We start from the raw sequence: 16,464 nt of genomic DNA, 5'->3' as shown, positions 1-16,464 counted from the left end.
TCGAAATCAAGTGGTGGCGAGTATATACAAAATAAATTTTTTTAATTAAATTTAATAATTTACGACGGATTAACAACGACGGATATATAAAAAATAAAAAAAAATAGTATATTTTTATAAATAAAAAGTTCTCGACGGATTTGGGATAGATTTACGACAACACTAAACTCACGTCATTAATCCGTCAAGAACGCCACAATTTTTCTCGACGGGATGTTCCTGCCGTTAATTTTCATTGTTAAGTCCACGTTTGGTTGGTTGTTTTTCGAGGTTGGAAAGTGATTTAATTAATTGAATCAATTATTTGTTGTTTGATTTGGTAATGAGTTAACAATTACCCTTGCTTGAGGGTAACTCAATCACCCAATTTGTTACCTCTCAAAAAAGAGGGGAAACAAAAGAAAAGGAATCCCTTACTAATGATTCTTTTTTATTGTTAAACCAAAAACTTAATAAAAGTAATAGTTATTGTTTTATAGAGTTTATTAATTTCTTTGAGTATTATTATTTTAGAGAGGTTTTAATATAGTTATAGAATTAAATAGACCAAATTGCTAATTAAAAATTTAAATATAATAAATATTAATATAAGGTTTGGTTCAAATATAAACTCTATCTTACTGTGAAAATTAGATCCTATGAACAAACACATAAAATACGTGAACACGAGATAGTCAAATCGTGAACAAAATGTTCACGTGTATACAAGATTCGATCATCTTTGTTCATGTATTTTATGTATTACAATTGTTCACAACTTGATTTCTCTTGTTCACATATTTTATGTGTTTGTTCATAGGATCTAGTCTTCACCGTAAGATAGAGTTTACACTTGATCCTTCCACTATTAATATATCTATATTTTTTTGTTTTGATCAAATAAATTAAAGCAAAGTTGATTCGAACCAGCTGTGATCATTTCCAACGCGCTTGAATGTTATATTGAATGTTTCTGAAATTGTATCAAAACCACTCCTCCGAGAGGTAAGCAAAGAGCTCAGATCTATCATTTGTTTCATCTCTATTTTTGCTTATTATAATTCCTTCTTCTTCTGCTTCTTCTTCGTTTCTTTCTTAGGCGATTTCTACCACCGGTTTTTATTCCGGGTTAATTGCAGTTGACTTTAAGCTTCATTTTGGAGTAAAATTGGATAGCTAACTCGTATTCTGAGCTGATAATTTGGGTATGGCGGCTTATGGTGCGGCGGCTTCTCTCAAGAATACGATTCAGCGTATTCTACAATCGTCTCGCATTTCTCTCGTTTCCCACTCTCCACAAATCTTACAGCCTGTCTACGACGAGATGAATCGCTTGCAGAAAGTTCTACTCAAATTGGATGACACCAGCTGCAGCAACATCAGGACGGAGGTGAATGCTTTGGATGAACGAATCAAAGAGGCAGTTTGGGAATTCGAAGATTTACTTGAATCCCATATCTTGCCTCAGATTCTTCCTCAACTCGAAAGCGAGAGAGACAACTTGTCATTCTCTGTAGATCTGCAGGGTCTGCAACACCATGTTGATTGTTTGGTCGAGATGGTGAAGATGATGGAGGAAGAGTACATCATTGAAATGGAGAATATGGCTGAAGAAGAAGGCGAGCCTATTTCCTCAAGAATTGATTTTGGTGGAATCAACTCAAAGATGGTTGGATTATCTGAAGAATTTCAAAAAGCCAGAGATAATCTTCTTGAAGATAAAGACTATTCGATTATTGGGATGGCAGGCGTTGGAAAGTCAACTCTTGCTAAACATATTTTTGAAGATCCATCAATTCGGAGCCATTTCGACTTTCGAGCATGGGTCAAAGTGGGCAGGAAATGCGAGCCCAATGAACTATTACGCTGCATTCTAGCTCAAGTGGATCCCAACGCTTACCGAAGAATGCTTGCCCAAGGAGATGACCATGATGTGGAATTAGTTGGACTATTGAAAGAAAAATTGCATGATAAGAAATGTCTCATCGTGTTGGATGATGTTTGGGAGGTACAAGCAATAAATCGCATGACAAATTGCTTGGAAGAAGAGAATACTCTTGGAGGGATTCAGTTCTTACTTACAAGTAGACAAAATATGACGTTTCAGCATAGGGGCATAAGAATGAGCTTGTTGAATGAAGAAGAAAGTAAGAAATTACTTGGTGAGAAGGTGTTTGGTGAGAAGGTGTTTAGTGAAGACGGTTTCCCTCTCCAACTTGAGGAACTGGGAGAGAAGATTGCCAAGAAATGTGAAGGTCTTCCTCTTATGATAGTCACAGTAGCAGAGCTCCTATCAAAAGCCGACAAGACCCCAGAATACTGGACTGAGGTAGCCTACAAACAACACAACTCACTTTTCGAGGACGCATATAATCAAGTTTCAGAGGTATTTTTCCCAAGCTATGACTATTTAGCCCAACATTTAAAAATGCTTTTCCTCTATATGGGATCTTTCCCTCCATATATTGATCAGAGTCCACTCGCGATCAATAATCTGTCAAGAGTTGAGGGCTTTCTTGAACTGAATTTTGAAAATAGTTTTGAACATTTCTTGGAAAGGCTTTCTAAGCGGTATCATCTTGTTCTCGACACAGAAAATTTGTGGTATTTGAATAGACGGTGTTGCGTGCATTCTTGTTGGCAGCACTTGTGTAAGGTAGAAGCTAGTAGGATCAAGTTTCTACATGTCTTACGGGGTTGTGATGATGTTATAAAAGACAAGCGTCGATTGTGTGCGCATTACAACAATTTATTTTGCTTCAAACAAGTGTATGATTCGATAAAAAGTGATTGTGCATCCACTGCCCATTCTCTCCTTTGTCATGATCCTTATTTGCCATATCCAATCCCAATACAAGCCATGGGTTTCAAGTTGCTCAGGGTACTATCTGCTCTTCCAGTTCGATTTTACCATATCCCAATCGAAATTTTGAAACTTGTTTATTTGCGATACCTTGCCCTATCTTGCAACGGGGAGCTCCCTCCTTCCATATCCAACCTTTTTCACCTTCAATTCTTGATTATCAATCCGCATATGAAGATTAAAAAGCGTGGAGTTCAGTCTTATATGCCTGTGCAAATTTGGGACATGCAAGAACTAGAGCATCTTGAGATTTGGGGAAAGGATCTACCAACCCCTAACAATACTGATGATGCTACCTTGAACAAACTCATCACACTTCATGGTGTGAGCGCAAATAGTTGTACAAGAGAAGTTCTCAAAAGAATTCCTAATTTAACGCATTTAGGAATTAATGTGGAGTTGAAGCCTTATGATGATGAAGATGAAACCAACCCATTGAGTTGCTTGGGTTATATCTCCCAACTCCAAAATCTGGAGGAACTTGAATATTGGGTTATTTATACCGAGACAAAGTATGAGTGTAATACGATTCCTCTTTCAATGTTTCCATCAAGTCTCAAGGTGTTATGGTTGTCCGGGTTAGGGGGGTACCCTTGGAATTACATGAATGACATTGGTTCACTGCTGCCGAATCTCGAGATTCTCACATTAACAGACTATGCATTTCGAGGCCCAGAGTGGGACATAACACCAGGGAGTTTTTTGAAACTTATTGAACTTCGAATTGAAGACATCGATTTGGTGCGATGGAGACCTCAACGTGGAAGCTTCCCGATGCTTCGTAGACTAGGCATGAGTCATTGCTACAAATTACAACAGCTCGATTGGCCGTATGACCACTCTTGGATAGAAATCATTGATTTACGCGAGTGCAATCCTTTAGCTGTCGCTTGTGCCAATGAATTAAAAGACAAGTTTTCCATTGTCCTTTTCGTCGAATCTTCTTTTTGAGGTCAAGTGACTCTGCAACTTGCCTAACAGGTTAGTGTTACTACTTTGCAATATTACATCTTAATGTTTCTGTTATAGTCACAGTGTTTGAGATTGTCCATCTATCGATTTTCAGGCAAATGAAAGAGCCGATGGAAGGATTTTGTTGATGATTATGAAAACCTGAGTGATGAATTGTGTTTGTAACCAAAATAGTATGAAAGTTGGATTAGTGTGAAAATATTAGTCACTTGTTGAAGGATTAGTGTAAAAACATGTTTTGCAACTAAGTGAAGGGTACGTCGTCGTTTTGCAGTTGAGGCTAGCTTATGTTGCTTCTGAATCGAGAGTTGCTTCACCTGCCGCAGGTGAGTCTCTAGCTGCTCTCTGCGTTGGATTTTTTAAATTTAAGAATTACTGCTTCATGGGCACCTCACAGTCGCTTCAACTGGCGAGGAATTGCAGCTAGACGGATCCAACTCGCGTGGAGACGCAGAAAGAAGCAAACGCATATAGATTCATTGGAGTGACGGATTCTAGCCAACTGAAAGGATCTTCGATGCACGATCTCCTTCCTCGTTGGATAGCGTGTTTGTGCTCGTAAAATGAGGTTCCTCTCTTCCACTCTGTAGAAGCCATTGTGTAGATGTTGCTAACTCATATAAACTGCTCTTGATTTTAGATCGAGTTATAGAAATCAAGATTTTGATGTTAATTTGTTTGGACATAAATATTTTGTGTAATCAGCTAATTTGTTTTTGTAATAGCTTAAAAACATCAGATTCTGGAACAATAAGCTTATAAGTAGTTGAAGCTTATAAATCTCTAAAATAAAATTAGTCGAGCATCTTCTAAAGATAATGAAGTGCAGCCTAGTTGGTAAGACGTTTTTCCTCTCACCAATGGTTCGGGAGTTCCAATCACAAATGGGGGAAATGGGGAACTTATTATTGATCCACAACTAATAACTTTTTTCAATTGACGTTTGGTTAAGCTTATAAATTCTTTAAAACATTTTATAAGCTGTTGTTTATTATAATTCATCACTATATATAAACTAGGGTGAGATTACGCGACAAAAATAACAAATAAGATATTTTCGTGGAAGGAGGGAGCATTAAAATTTCGATACCTATATATATCATTAGGGTAAATATCATGAAAATCCTTGAAGTATACCCACTTTATCAAAAATACCCTGAAACTTTCGAAATGTTCTCTAAACCCTCAAACTATCAGGTTTTTATCAAATAAATCCCGCATCTATTTTTTGGTTACGGAAACGTGATGTGGCTCGCCGGATGGCACAATGTAATTTATATTCTATTTTTTGAAAAATGACATGGAAAAAACGACTTCATTTCGTACCATATTCAATCGTGTTTATCCCTAATTCTAGGTTACTAGCATGAATTTCAAACACGATAGGAGTGAATTTAAATTTTAGAGCGAATTTTTTTAAATGATATGGTACGAAACGACGTCGTTTTTGTCATTGTATTTTAAAAAAATAGAATATAAATTATATTGTGGCATCCGGTGAGCCACATCACGTTTTTTGTGACCGGAAAATAAATGAGGGATATATTTGATAAAAATTTGATAGTTTGAGGGTTTAAAGAACATTTTGAAAGTTTCAGGATATTTTTGATAAAGCGGGTATACTTCAGGGGTTTTCATGATATTTACCCATATCATTAATAAATAATTAAATTGTAAATATAACAATTATTTTAAAATAACATTTATTTTTAAGAAATATGTCTCGCATGCATCGTGCAAACGCAAAACTAATTCATGTAATATATGATACAAATTTGTTAATTTACAATCATAATTTATTTAAATCGTAATTGGAATACATGTCCCATCTTTATTCTTTAATTAGTGATGATGTGCAGATGGCCTCAACAATGTCGAGGCATTTGTCTCCATCAATACAATTTAAAAACAATATAGCAGCGGCGTTGATGGTGGAGAGCCGCCTCAACCACTCTCACTTTAACAATTCCACCTTCAAAATCCTTATCCTTCCACCACCTACCGCCGTCGCCAATTTCCTCACCTTCCACCACCACCACACCACAAACTCTCCCCACCTATTTTGCCTCTATTGATAACTCATAAATCAACCAAGTTATGGCGGCTTATGGTGCAGCCACTTCTCTCAAGAATACGATTCAACGTATTCTACAATCGTCTCGTATTTCTCTCGTTTCCCACTCTCCACAAATCTTACAGCCAGTCCTCAACGAGATGGATCGCTTGCAGGAAGTTCTGCTAGGATTGGAGGAGACCAGCTGCAGCAAGATCAGGACGAAGGTGAATGCTGTGGATGAACGAATCAAAGAGGTAGTTTGGGAATTCGAAGATTTACTCGAATCCCATATCTTGCCTCAGATTCTTCCTCAACTCGAAAGCGAGAGAGACAACTTGTCATTCTCTGTAGATCTGCAGAGTCTGCAACACCGTCTTGATTTCTTCGTCGAGATGCTGAAGATGATGGAGGAGGAGTACATCATTGAAATGGAGAATATGGCTGAAGAAGAAGGCGAGCCTATTTCCTCAAGAATTGATTTTGGTGGAATGATCAAGTCAAAGATGGTTGGATTATCTCATGAATTTGAAAAAGCCAGAGATTATCTTCTTCAAGAAAATAACAATCTACCCTATTCGATTGTTGGGATGGCTGGCGTTGGAAAGTCAACTCTTGCTAAGCATATTTTTGAAGATCCATCAATTCAAAGACATTTCGAGTTTCGAGCATGGGTTAGAATGGGCAGAAAGTGTGAATCCAATGAAATATTACGATGCATTCTAGCTCAAGTGGATCCCCACGCTTACCAAATGCTTACTCAAGGAGATGATGATGAGGAATTAGTTGGAATATTGAAAGTAAGGTTGAAGGACAAGAAATGTCTCATCGTGTTGGATGATGTTTGGGAGATGAAAGCAACAAATTGCTTGCAAGGAAATGATATTATTGGAAGCATTCGAGTCTTACTTACAAGTAGACAAGGAATTGTATTCAAGGAGGATGGGTTCCAAAGAGTGGGCTTGTTGAATGAAGAAGAAAGTAAGGAATTACTTGGTGAGAAGTTGTTTGGTGAAGAGGGTTTCCCTCCTCAACTTAAGGAATTGGGAGAGGAGATTGCCGAGAAATGTGAAGGTCTTCCTCTCATGATAGTCACGGTAGCAAAGCTCTTATCAAAAGCCGACAAGACACGAGAATACTGGACTGAGGTAGCCTACAAGCAACACAACTCACTTTTCGAGGATGCATATAATCAAATATCAGAGGTACTTTTTCCAAGTTATGAATACTTACCCCAACATTTAAAAATGTTTTTTCTCTATATGGGGGCATTCCCTCCATATATTGATATGATCGGTCCAGCCATGCTCAACAATTTGTTGAGTGCTGAGGGATTTTTTGAACCGATTGGAGAAGAAAGTTTTCAAGATTTTTTCAATATATGCATGGGAAAGCTTTGTTGGCGGTATCATCTAGTTCTCAACACAACAGATTCTTTGTTTGTATTGAGAAAGTATCGTGTGCATTCTTGCTGGCAGCACTTGTGTAAGGAAGAAGCTAGTAGGATCAAGTTTCTACATGTCTTACAAAGTTGTGATGATGTTATAAAAGACCAGCGTCGCTTGTGTGCCCATTGGAACAATTTATTTTGCTTCAAAGAAGTGTATGATTGTGCATCCACTGCTCGTTCTCTCCTTTGTTACGGTCCTTTACACCCATATCCAATCCCAATACATGCCATGAGTTTCAAGTTGTTGAGGGTACTATATGCTGGTTATGTCCGATTTTATCATATCCCGATTGAAATTTTCAAGCTAGTTTGTCTACGGTACCTTGCCCTAACTTGCAATGGAGACCTTCCTCCATCTATATCCAACCTTTTTTTCCTTCAAGAATTGATTATTGGTAGACATATGAACATTAAAAAGCGTGGAGTTCAGTCATACATGCCTTTGCAAATTTGGGATATGCAAGAACTACGGCATATTCAGGTCATGGGAAAGGACCTACCAACCCCTAATACTGATGATGCTACATTGAACAAACTCATCACACTTCTTGGTGTGAGTCCAAACAGTTGTACAAGGGAAGTTCTCAAAAGAATTCCTAATTTAAAGGAATTAGGAATTGATGCGGAATTGAAGCCTTATGATGATGATGAAAGCAACCCATTGAGTTGCTTGAGTTATATATCACAACTCCAGAATTTGGTCACACTTGGATATCTCATCAAGAATCCTGAGATAAAGTATGAGCTTAGTAGTATTCCTCTTTCAATGTTTCCATCAAGTCTCACGCTGTTACAGTTGAGGGGGTTGGGGTATCCTTGGAAGTACATGAATGATATTGGTTCACTGCTGCCAAATCTTGGGATGCTCGTATTAGAATGTTATGCCTTTCGAGGCCGTGAGTGGGAAATTGAATCAGGGAGTTTCTTGAAACTTACTAGACTTGTAATTGAAGACACTGATTTGGTGCAATGGAGACCTCAACGTGGAAGCTTCCCAGTGCTCCGCAACCTAATCATGAAGCATTGCTACAAATTACAACAACTCGATTGGCCGTATGATCATTCTTGGATCACACGTATTGGATTAGTTGACTGCAATCCTTTAGTTGTTGCTTGTGCCAATCAATTAAAAGACAAGTTTTCCTTTGAACTTATCGTCGAATCTTCTTTTTGAGCTCGATCAAGGCACTCTGCAACTTGCCTAGCAGGGTTAGTCTTTCTACTTTGCAATATATATCACGTCTTAATGTGTGTGCACTGCATGCATCCCCTTTTCTTCCCAGGCAAACCAAATCAATTCATGTCACAATAAGCTTTTAAATTAGTGTTTGAGGTTGTCTATCGATAAATTTTCAGGCAAATGAGAGAGCCGAAGGGGCCGCGTTATCCCATAATTTCGAATGTCGTATTACCACATTCAAGGATTGTGACTTGTATTGGATTTTGTTGAGGATTGTGTTAAATTGTTGTAAGTTGGATTTGTGTGAAAACATTAGTCTCTTATTCAAGGGTTGTAACCTTTCTGTGTTATGCATGATTTTCACTTTGTTTTGATATTGTGTGCAATAAGTTAATGTGTCTTTTTTAATAGCTTAAAAACTTCAGATTCTGGCAATATACTAATTAATTTTGTCTTCAATTCATATTTCAAATTTATGAGATTGCATTACAAAAATATATTTGCTACACCAAAGTATTTTGAAATGGATGTCATCCATTCATTATTCCTTGAATTGATAACAAAGTATTTCATCAGTTCATACAAGAAGCAATGAAACGATAATTCAATAATGCAAAGCATTACACTACCAATTTACTCAACGCTCAACAATTCAACATCAAAAACCAGATCTGAGTTGGGCTGAATTCCCCATGATATAAAACCACTTGAACCATAGGCATAATCCGGCGAGCACTAGACACCATTAAAAACGAAAAATCAATGTTATCTTTAGGCATGAATTTTCAGAGACGTACCAATATGATAATAAGACCATAATTTTCAGGACAGAGATAAAATTAATACTTCTTTAAAATAATAAAAATTTCACAGTACCTACAGTATTAATTTATAAAGATTCTACTGTATTCCGAAAGATAAGAAAATAGAAAAGATTTGCATGTTACCTTCAATCGAGCAACTTCTCCCACTTGCATTCCCAAGACGCCTTCATCCCAACCTACAACAAAGGCCACAGCTTCAAATCCTCTATTACCTTAAGGGGCGTTTACTTTGAAGGATTAGCCTTGATAGATAGAAATAGTAAGACTAATCCTGTATAAGTAGTTGAAGCTTATAAATCTCTAAAATAAATTTAGTCAAGCTTAGTTGGTAAGACTATTTTCCTCTGACCAATAGGTCAGGGTTCCAATCACAAATGGGAAACCATTATTGATCCTCTTTTTTGTTTCCTTAAAAATAAGCATCCTCTAAACAAGCTTAATTTGCACCAACTCTTCCTTTTCCATACAACTAATGATTCATATGTTCCTATGTTGGCAATTGGCATCATCTGTTTACTTGACTAAACTCACAACTAATAACTTTTTTCAATTGGTCTTTGGTTAAGCTTATAAATTCTTTAAAACAACTTATGTTTAGGAGCTCACTGTAAACTTAAGCTCCCAAAAAATAAGTTCATTTGCCCCAATTGATTTTCTCAATACCATTTTACAAATATTATTCAATTATGGTTTGTTATCATAATCATATACACTTTCAAGTTATCTCTCTTCAATTTTTCTCACTCTATCACAAAATTCTTTCTCTTAAACTCAATTATCCAAACACTTTGACAACTTATATGAAACATCATACAAATTGTTGGAGCTCAACAGCTTATAAGCTCTTTAAAATAAATTTAGCCTAACACCCTCTGAATCTAACATCACATTGCAAAACTTATCACTATCTTCAATTGATTCCCTCAAAAAAAAAAAAAAAAACTATCTTCAATTGAGGTCCGAAATCAAAATGGGAAACATGAACCAGAAACAGAGTAAAAGTCTGAGATAAGAGAAACACAAATTACCCTTAATAACTTGGCCTCGACCGATTTGGAAAGTGAAAGGCTTCTGCCCAGGATCCTTGGTGCTGTAACCGCAGAAAAATTCAATAATCATGAAATTGTTGTGTGAATTGGAAGGGGGAAACGGTGTTTACTTACCTCCAGAATTTTTTGGTGAGATCTCGATTTTTGCCGAATCCGGTGCAGTGAACGGTGACGTTTTGACCGGGAAGGGGCTTCGGGCCGCTTCCCGGTTTCAGCAACTCCTTCTCCACTCCCATTGCTCTGATTGGGCAAGCAAGCATTGCATCCAACTCTGATCACAATATTTTTCTCTCTCGTCTTAATCTTCTTCAGTGTTTCAACTTTCAGCTTTGAAGTGAGTGAAGCGCAACGGATAGTGCACGTGTTCATTGGTAGTTGGTAGGAGATATTTTTTTTATTCAATAAATCTATGCAGCCCACAAACTAGTTTAATAGGAAAAATTTCAATTTATTTAATTTATATTTTTAAAATAAAAATAGGATTTAATTATTTTATTGTGTTTTCTACACTGTACTTATTTTTCTTAATTTTTTGCATTTTTTTATTTTTACTTTTTTAATAAAAATAATAAATTACAAAAAAATAACTATAATACAAAGAATACAATGAAATAACTAAATCTTATTTTTATTTTAAAAACATAAATTAAAACTTTTCTATTTAAGTAGTTTATCGATACAGAGGTGGGCTAAAATAAAAATATTTTTTAGAATATAAAATATGAACTATTTACGATCCTTAGATTATCAAAATCTATGATTGATTTATTACATTGTTGGATGAATTCATGGTCCCGAGTTCGAATCTCATAGGTAGCAAAAAATTTATTTTTTGCAATTCATATATTTACACAGCGAATTCATATGTGTTTTTACATAGAATTCATACATATTAGCTAGTTCGTATTTTATATGTTAAATAAGTATTTATACACTAGCCCTCCCCTATCGATACATATGTTATTTTTAATCAGTGATATGTGCAGTCGGCCTCAATGTCGATGCATCTGTGCAGATCAATACAATTTAAATATAATATAGCAGCGGAGTATATGGCGTTCATGGTGGTATCATCAATCAATACATGTGTAGAGCTGACTTTGTGTAGAGGCACAACCAATCTCATTTTAGGAATTGCACCATCAAAATCCTTATCCTCCCACCACCTACCGCCGTTGCCATTTCAGACCTTCTACCACCACCACCACCACCACCACAAACTCTCCCCACCTATTTTTGCCGTTGATAACTCATATTTCAATCAAGTTATGGCGGCTTATGCTGCGGCGGCTTCTCTCAAGAATACGATTCAGCGTATTCTACAATCCTCTCGCATTTCTCTCGTTTCCCACTCTCCACAAATCTTACAACCTGCCTACGACGAGATGGATCGCTTGCAGAGAGTTCTGCTAGGATTGGACGAGACCAGCTGCAGCAAGATCAGGACGGAGGTGAATGCTGCGGATGAACGAATCAAAGAGGCAGTTTGGGAATTCGAAGATTTACTCGAATCCCATATCTTACCTCAGATTCTTCCACAGCTCGAAAGCTCGAGAGATCACTTGTCTTTCCCTGTAGATCTGCAGAGTCTGCAACACCATGTTGATTGCTTCGTCGAGATGGTGAAGATGATGGAGGAGGAGTACACTATTGAAGTGGAGAATATGGCTGAAGAAGAAGGCGAGCCTATTTCCTCAAGAATTGATATTGGTGGAATGATCAAGTCAAAGATGGTTGGATTATCTCATGAATTTGAAAAAGCCAGAGACTATCTTCTTGAAGAAAATAACAAGCTACCCTATTCGATTATTGGGATGGCGGGCGTTGGAAAGACAACTCTTGCTAAGAAAATTTTTGAAGATCCATCAATTCAGAGCCATTTTGAGTTTCGAGCATGGGTCAGAGTGGGCAGAAAATGTGAATCTGATGAACTATTACGATGCGTTCTAGCTCAAGTGGATCCCAACGCGTACCGAATGCTTACCCAAGGAGATGAGGAGGAGGAGGAAATAGTTCGACTCTTGAAGGAAAGATTAAAGGGTAAGAAATGCCTCATTGTGTTGGATGATATATGGGACAAAGAAGCAGATCGCTTGACAAATTGCTTGCTAGGAAAGAATATTGTTGGAAGGATTCGATTCTTACTTACAAGTAGACAACAAACAATATACACCGAGGATGGGTACCAAAGAGTGCGCTTTTTGAACGATGAAGAAAGTAAGAAACTACTCGGTGAGAAGGTGTTTGGTGAAGAGGATTTCCCTATTCAATTGGAGGAACTGGGAGAGATGATTGCGTGGAAATGTGAAGGTCTTCCTCTTATGATAATCACAGTTGCAGAGCTCCTATCAAAAGCCGACAAGACCCCAGAATACTGGGCTGACGTACTCAAACAACGCAGTTCAGTCTTCATGGATGCATATAATCAAATATCAAAGGTATTTTTCCCAAGTTATGACTACTTGCCCCAACATTTAAAAATGCTTTTTCTCTATATGGGAGCATTCCGTCCATATATTGATATGATCCTTCCATCCATGCTCAACAATCTGTTGAGTGCTGAGGGGTTTCTTGAACTGATTGGAGAAGAAGGTTTTGGAGATTTTTTCAATATATGCTTGGAAAAGCTTTATTTGCGGTATCATCTTGTTCTCAACACAACAAATTCTTTGTTTGAGTTGAGAAGGTATCGCGTGCATTCATGCTGGCAGCACTTGTGTAAAGTAGAAGCTAGTAGGATAAAGTTTTTGCATGTCTTACAAAGTTATGATGATGTTATAAAAGACCAACGTCGGTTGTGTACCCATTGGAATAGTTTATTCTGCTTCAAACAAGTGTATGATTTGATAAAAAGTGATTGTGCATCCACTGCCCGTTCTCTCCTTTGTTATGGTTCTTATCACCCATATCCAATCTCAATACATGCCATGGGTTTCAAGTTGCTCAGGGTACTATTTGCTCTTAATGTCCGATTTTACTATATCCCAATTGAAATCTTGAAACTTGTTTGTCTACGTTACCTTGCCCTAACTTGCAATGGGGACATCCCTCCTTCCATATCCAACCTTTTTCACCTTAAATTCTTGATTATTGGTAGACATATGTACATTAAAAAGCGTGGATTTCAATCATATATGCCTGGGCAAATTTGGGACATGCAAGAACTAGAACATATTCAGATTGGGGGTAGGGACCTACCAACCCCCCACATTACTGATGATGCTACCTTGAACAAACTCGTTGCACTTATTGGTGTGAGTGCAAACAGTTGTACAAGGGAAGTTCTCAAAAGAATTCCTAATTTAGCACATTTAGGAATTGAAGTGGAGTTGAAGCCTTATGATGATGATGAAACCAACCCATTGAGTTGCTTGAGTTATATATCACAACTCCAAAACTTGGTCTCACTTGCATATCGTATCAGGAATCCCGAGATGAAGTATAAGTTTAATACTATTCCTCTTTCAATGTTCCCATCAAGTCTCACAGTGTTAATTTTGAGTGGGTTGGGGTATCCTTGGAAGTACATGAATGACATTGGTTCGTTGCTGCCAAATCTATTGACTCTCGTATTAGAATGCTATGCCTTTCGAGGCCCAGAGTGGGAAATAGAATCAGGGGGTTTCTTGAAACTTACTAAACTTCAAATTGAAGACACCGATTTGGTGTAGTGGAGACCTCAACGTGGAAGCTTCCCAGATCTTGTAGTTCTAATCATGAAGGATTGCTACAAATTACAACAACTCGATTGGCCGTATGATCATTCTTGGATCACACGTATTGGATTAGTTGATTGCAGTCCTTTAGCTATCGCTTGTGCCAACCAATTAAAAGACAAGTATTCCTTTGAACTTATGGTCGATTCCTCTTTTTGAGCTCAAGTCACTCTGCAACTTTCCTAAGAGGTTCATCTTTCTACTTTGCAATATCACGTCTTAATGTGTGTGCCCTGCATCCCCTTTTATTTCTTGTTATTGCTGTCTTCTTCTGTTAGTTTTTTCTCTCTGATGAATAAAAGTAATATAGTTAATATTGGTGGCAATTAACCACGTCATTCCTCTATTTCCCCTGACTCAATTGAAGATGTTGATGCTATTACTTCATCTGTTGCTGTAATTCCAGTTTGAAACGTTGGATGTTTGGCGGGAAAGCCACGTCAGACTCCCATGAAGAAGAGGAAGAAGAAGAAGGGTATCTGGAAGAGAGAGATGGGAATGGAGGGCTTATGATAATGGTGAAGAAGATTGATATAATTGGAGGGATAGAATGAATTTGGTGGTTATATAGTATGAATTTGTAGCACATGTAGTTGATCATGTGTAGCAACTTCTACACGTTTTATGATTTATTACTATATATAAATCATGAATTTAATTCCAAGTGTACATGGCTTGGTTTATGGTCTACATCGAACTTCACGAAAATGATAAATTAAGCTGCTAATTACACCCTTTTCATATTCTTGGATATATTATCAGAGTCCAAATTATATAGCTTGATTGAATTTTGCATAAGATAAGAAAATCATTAGAAAAGAAAATTATACAAAGAACTTTCTAATATGTCTATATTTATTTTTTGATAACTAGCAGAAAGAACCAACGTGGTACGTGTAATTAATGTTATTTTATTTGATAATCTATTATTTTAGAAAATCTATTAATTCATTACTTTTATTAGATAATTTATTGAATGGATATATTTATCTATAAGCCTTATCAATAGCTATATATATATATATATATATATATATATATATATATATATATATATTATGTATATCACATAGATTAAGTGTAATAATCAGGCCAGTCACTAAAAACGAAAATAGAGTAATATCTAATGAATTTATATTCTTATAAATATATAATATGTAAAATAAGTTTAAAATAAAATATATAATAGGGATGAAATAGACAATTCACAAGTTGTGCCTTAGAATGCCTTAGTCTCTTTTTCTATTAGTATAGATATGCATTAATGCTAAAGTTAATCAAAGAGCTAAATAAGTATATAGATACTCACTAAAAGAAAAAAGCCTAATAATATGGAACGTTTAGGCCCACAAAAGAATAAAAAGCAGCCCACTAAAAGATAAAAGAAGTAGCAGCCCACTAATCTTGTCGTCAACTTGAGTCCAGTTTGAAGTAAGATGCTGCACAAGTCACAACCCCAATCTTTCACGAAACCATATATTTTTACACTTTTTTCAGATGATTTTTGAAGTGGATAATAATATGGAAAAATAATTCAGGTGGGCATGCTTTTATTTTTTATTTCCCTCCAATTCACAATAATATTATTATAAAAATTTTATATGATGATATTTTTCCATCTACTCCACAGGTGAAGATGATGGAATTTGAGTACTTCATTGAGATGTTGAATATGCCAGAGGAAGAAGGCGAGCCTATTTCCTCAAGAATTGATTCTGGTGGAATGATCAAGTCTAAGATGGTTGGATTATCTCATGAATTTGAATATGCCAGAGATTATCTTCCTGAAGAAAATAACAATGAGCCCTTTTCGATTATTGGGATGGCGGGCGTTGGAAAGACGACTCTTGCTAAGCATATTTTTGAAGATCCATCAATTCAGAGACATTTTGAGGTTCGAGCATGGGTCAGAGTGGGCAGGAAATGCGAATCTGATGAAGTATTACGATGCATTCTAGCTCAAGTGGATCCCAACACTTACTAAATGCTTACCAAAGGAGAAGATGATGAGGAGGAATTGGTTGGACAATTGAAAGGAGGATTGAAGGGCAAGAAGTGTCTCATTGTGTTGGATGATGTTTGGGACACTAAAGTAGCAAATCACTTGACAAATTGCTTGCGAGATGATCAGGATATTCTTGGAAGAATATGTTTGGGATACTTAATTACAAGTTGTTCGCTATTTTATTTAACACGCCGCAAGTGTACGGGTGCAATTGAGTATAGCAGTGACAAGGTCGAATCCACAGGGACTAATTGTTATCAATGCCTAATCGTAATCACTTTACTCTATCTGGAAAACCGAATTGTAAAGGTTTAATTTTTGAAAACAAATTTAAAATGAAATAAAGGAATACTGAAAAGAAATCAAGCTGTAA

At 36.6% G+C, this 16,464-nt stretch overlaps 4 protein-coding genes across 6 annotated transcripts; 3 read left to right on the top strand and 1 right to left on the bottom strand.

The window, feature by feature from the left end:
• Window positions 1-877: 877 nt before the first annotated feature.
• Window positions 878-4,655, top strand: LOC131026594 (putative late blight resistance protein homolog R1B-17). Of its 3 annotated transcripts, XM_057956500.1 has the most exons (4): window positions 921-984; window positions 1,079-2,365; window positions 4,089-4,140; window positions 4,238-4,655. In XM_057956500.1, the coding sequence occupies exons 2-4, from the start codon at window positions 1,187-1,189 to the stop codon at window positions 4,300-4,302; spliced, it is 1,296 nt and encodes a 431-aa protein (XP_057812483.1). In that variant the 5' UTR covers window positions 921-984; window positions 1,079-1,186; the 3' UTR covers window positions 4,303-4,655. The 3 variants fall into 3 exon arrangements, with proteins under 3 accessions (XP_057812481.1, XP_057812482.1, XP_057812483.1); XM_057956498.1 differs by lacking the exon at window positions 4,238-4,655 and having other exon boundaries at window positions 878-984; window positions 1,079-3,823; window positions 3,909-4,208; XM_057956499.1 differs by having other exon boundaries at window positions 919-984; window positions 4,089-4,655.
• A 1,256-nt stretch (window positions 4,656-5,911) lies between these two features.
• Window positions 5,912-8,491, top strand: LOC131024741 (putative late blight resistance protein homolog R1A-10). The gene has a single exon (XM_057954279.1). It carries the CDS (start codon window positions 5,912-5,914, stop codon window positions 8,489-8,491), a length of 2,580 nt encoding a protein of 859 aa, XP_057810262.1.
• A 520-nt stretch (window positions 8,492-9,011) lies between these two features.
• On the bottom strand, window positions 9,012-10,781 carry LOC130984929 (peptidyl-prolyl cis-trans isomerase FKBP12-like). Its single transcript, XM_057907641.1, has 4 exons — window positions 10,485-10,781; window positions 10,350-10,411; window positions 9,445-9,497; window positions 9,012-9,232 (listed from the first exon to the last, which is right to left on the bottom strand). Exons 1-4 carry the CDS (start codon window positions 10,628-10,630, stop codon window positions 9,131-9,133), a joined length of 363 nt encoding a protein of 120 aa, XP_057763624.1. The 5' UTR covers window positions 10,631-10,781; the 3' UTR covers window positions 9,012-9,130.
• Window positions 10,782-11,422: 641 nt separating this feature from the next.
• LOC131024739 (disease resistance RPP13-like protein 4) lies at window positions 11,423-16,070 on the top strand. Its single transcript, XM_057954278.1, has 5 exons — window positions 11,423-13,056; window positions 13,468-13,939; window positions 14,042-14,208; window positions 14,493-14,604; window positions 15,717-16,070. The coding sequence occupies exons 1-5, from the start codon at window positions 11,423-11,425 to the stop codon at window positions 16,068-16,070; spliced, it is 2,739 nt and encodes a 912-aa protein (XP_057810261.1).
• Window positions 16,071-16,464: the final 394 nt, after the last annotated feature.

This window comes from Salvia miltiorrhiza, chromosome 5 (genome assembly GCF_028751815.1).
Source record: "Salvia miltiorrhiza cultivar Shanhuang (shh) chromosome 5, IMPLAD_Smil_shh, whole genome shotgun sequence".
Lineage (NCBI taxonomy): Eukaryota > Viridiplantae > Streptophyta > Magnoliopsida > Lamiales > Lamiaceae > Salvia > Salvia miltiorrhiza.
Note: the sequence above shows the minus strand (reverse complement) of the source record. Positions and strands in the feature narration are given on the sequence as shown.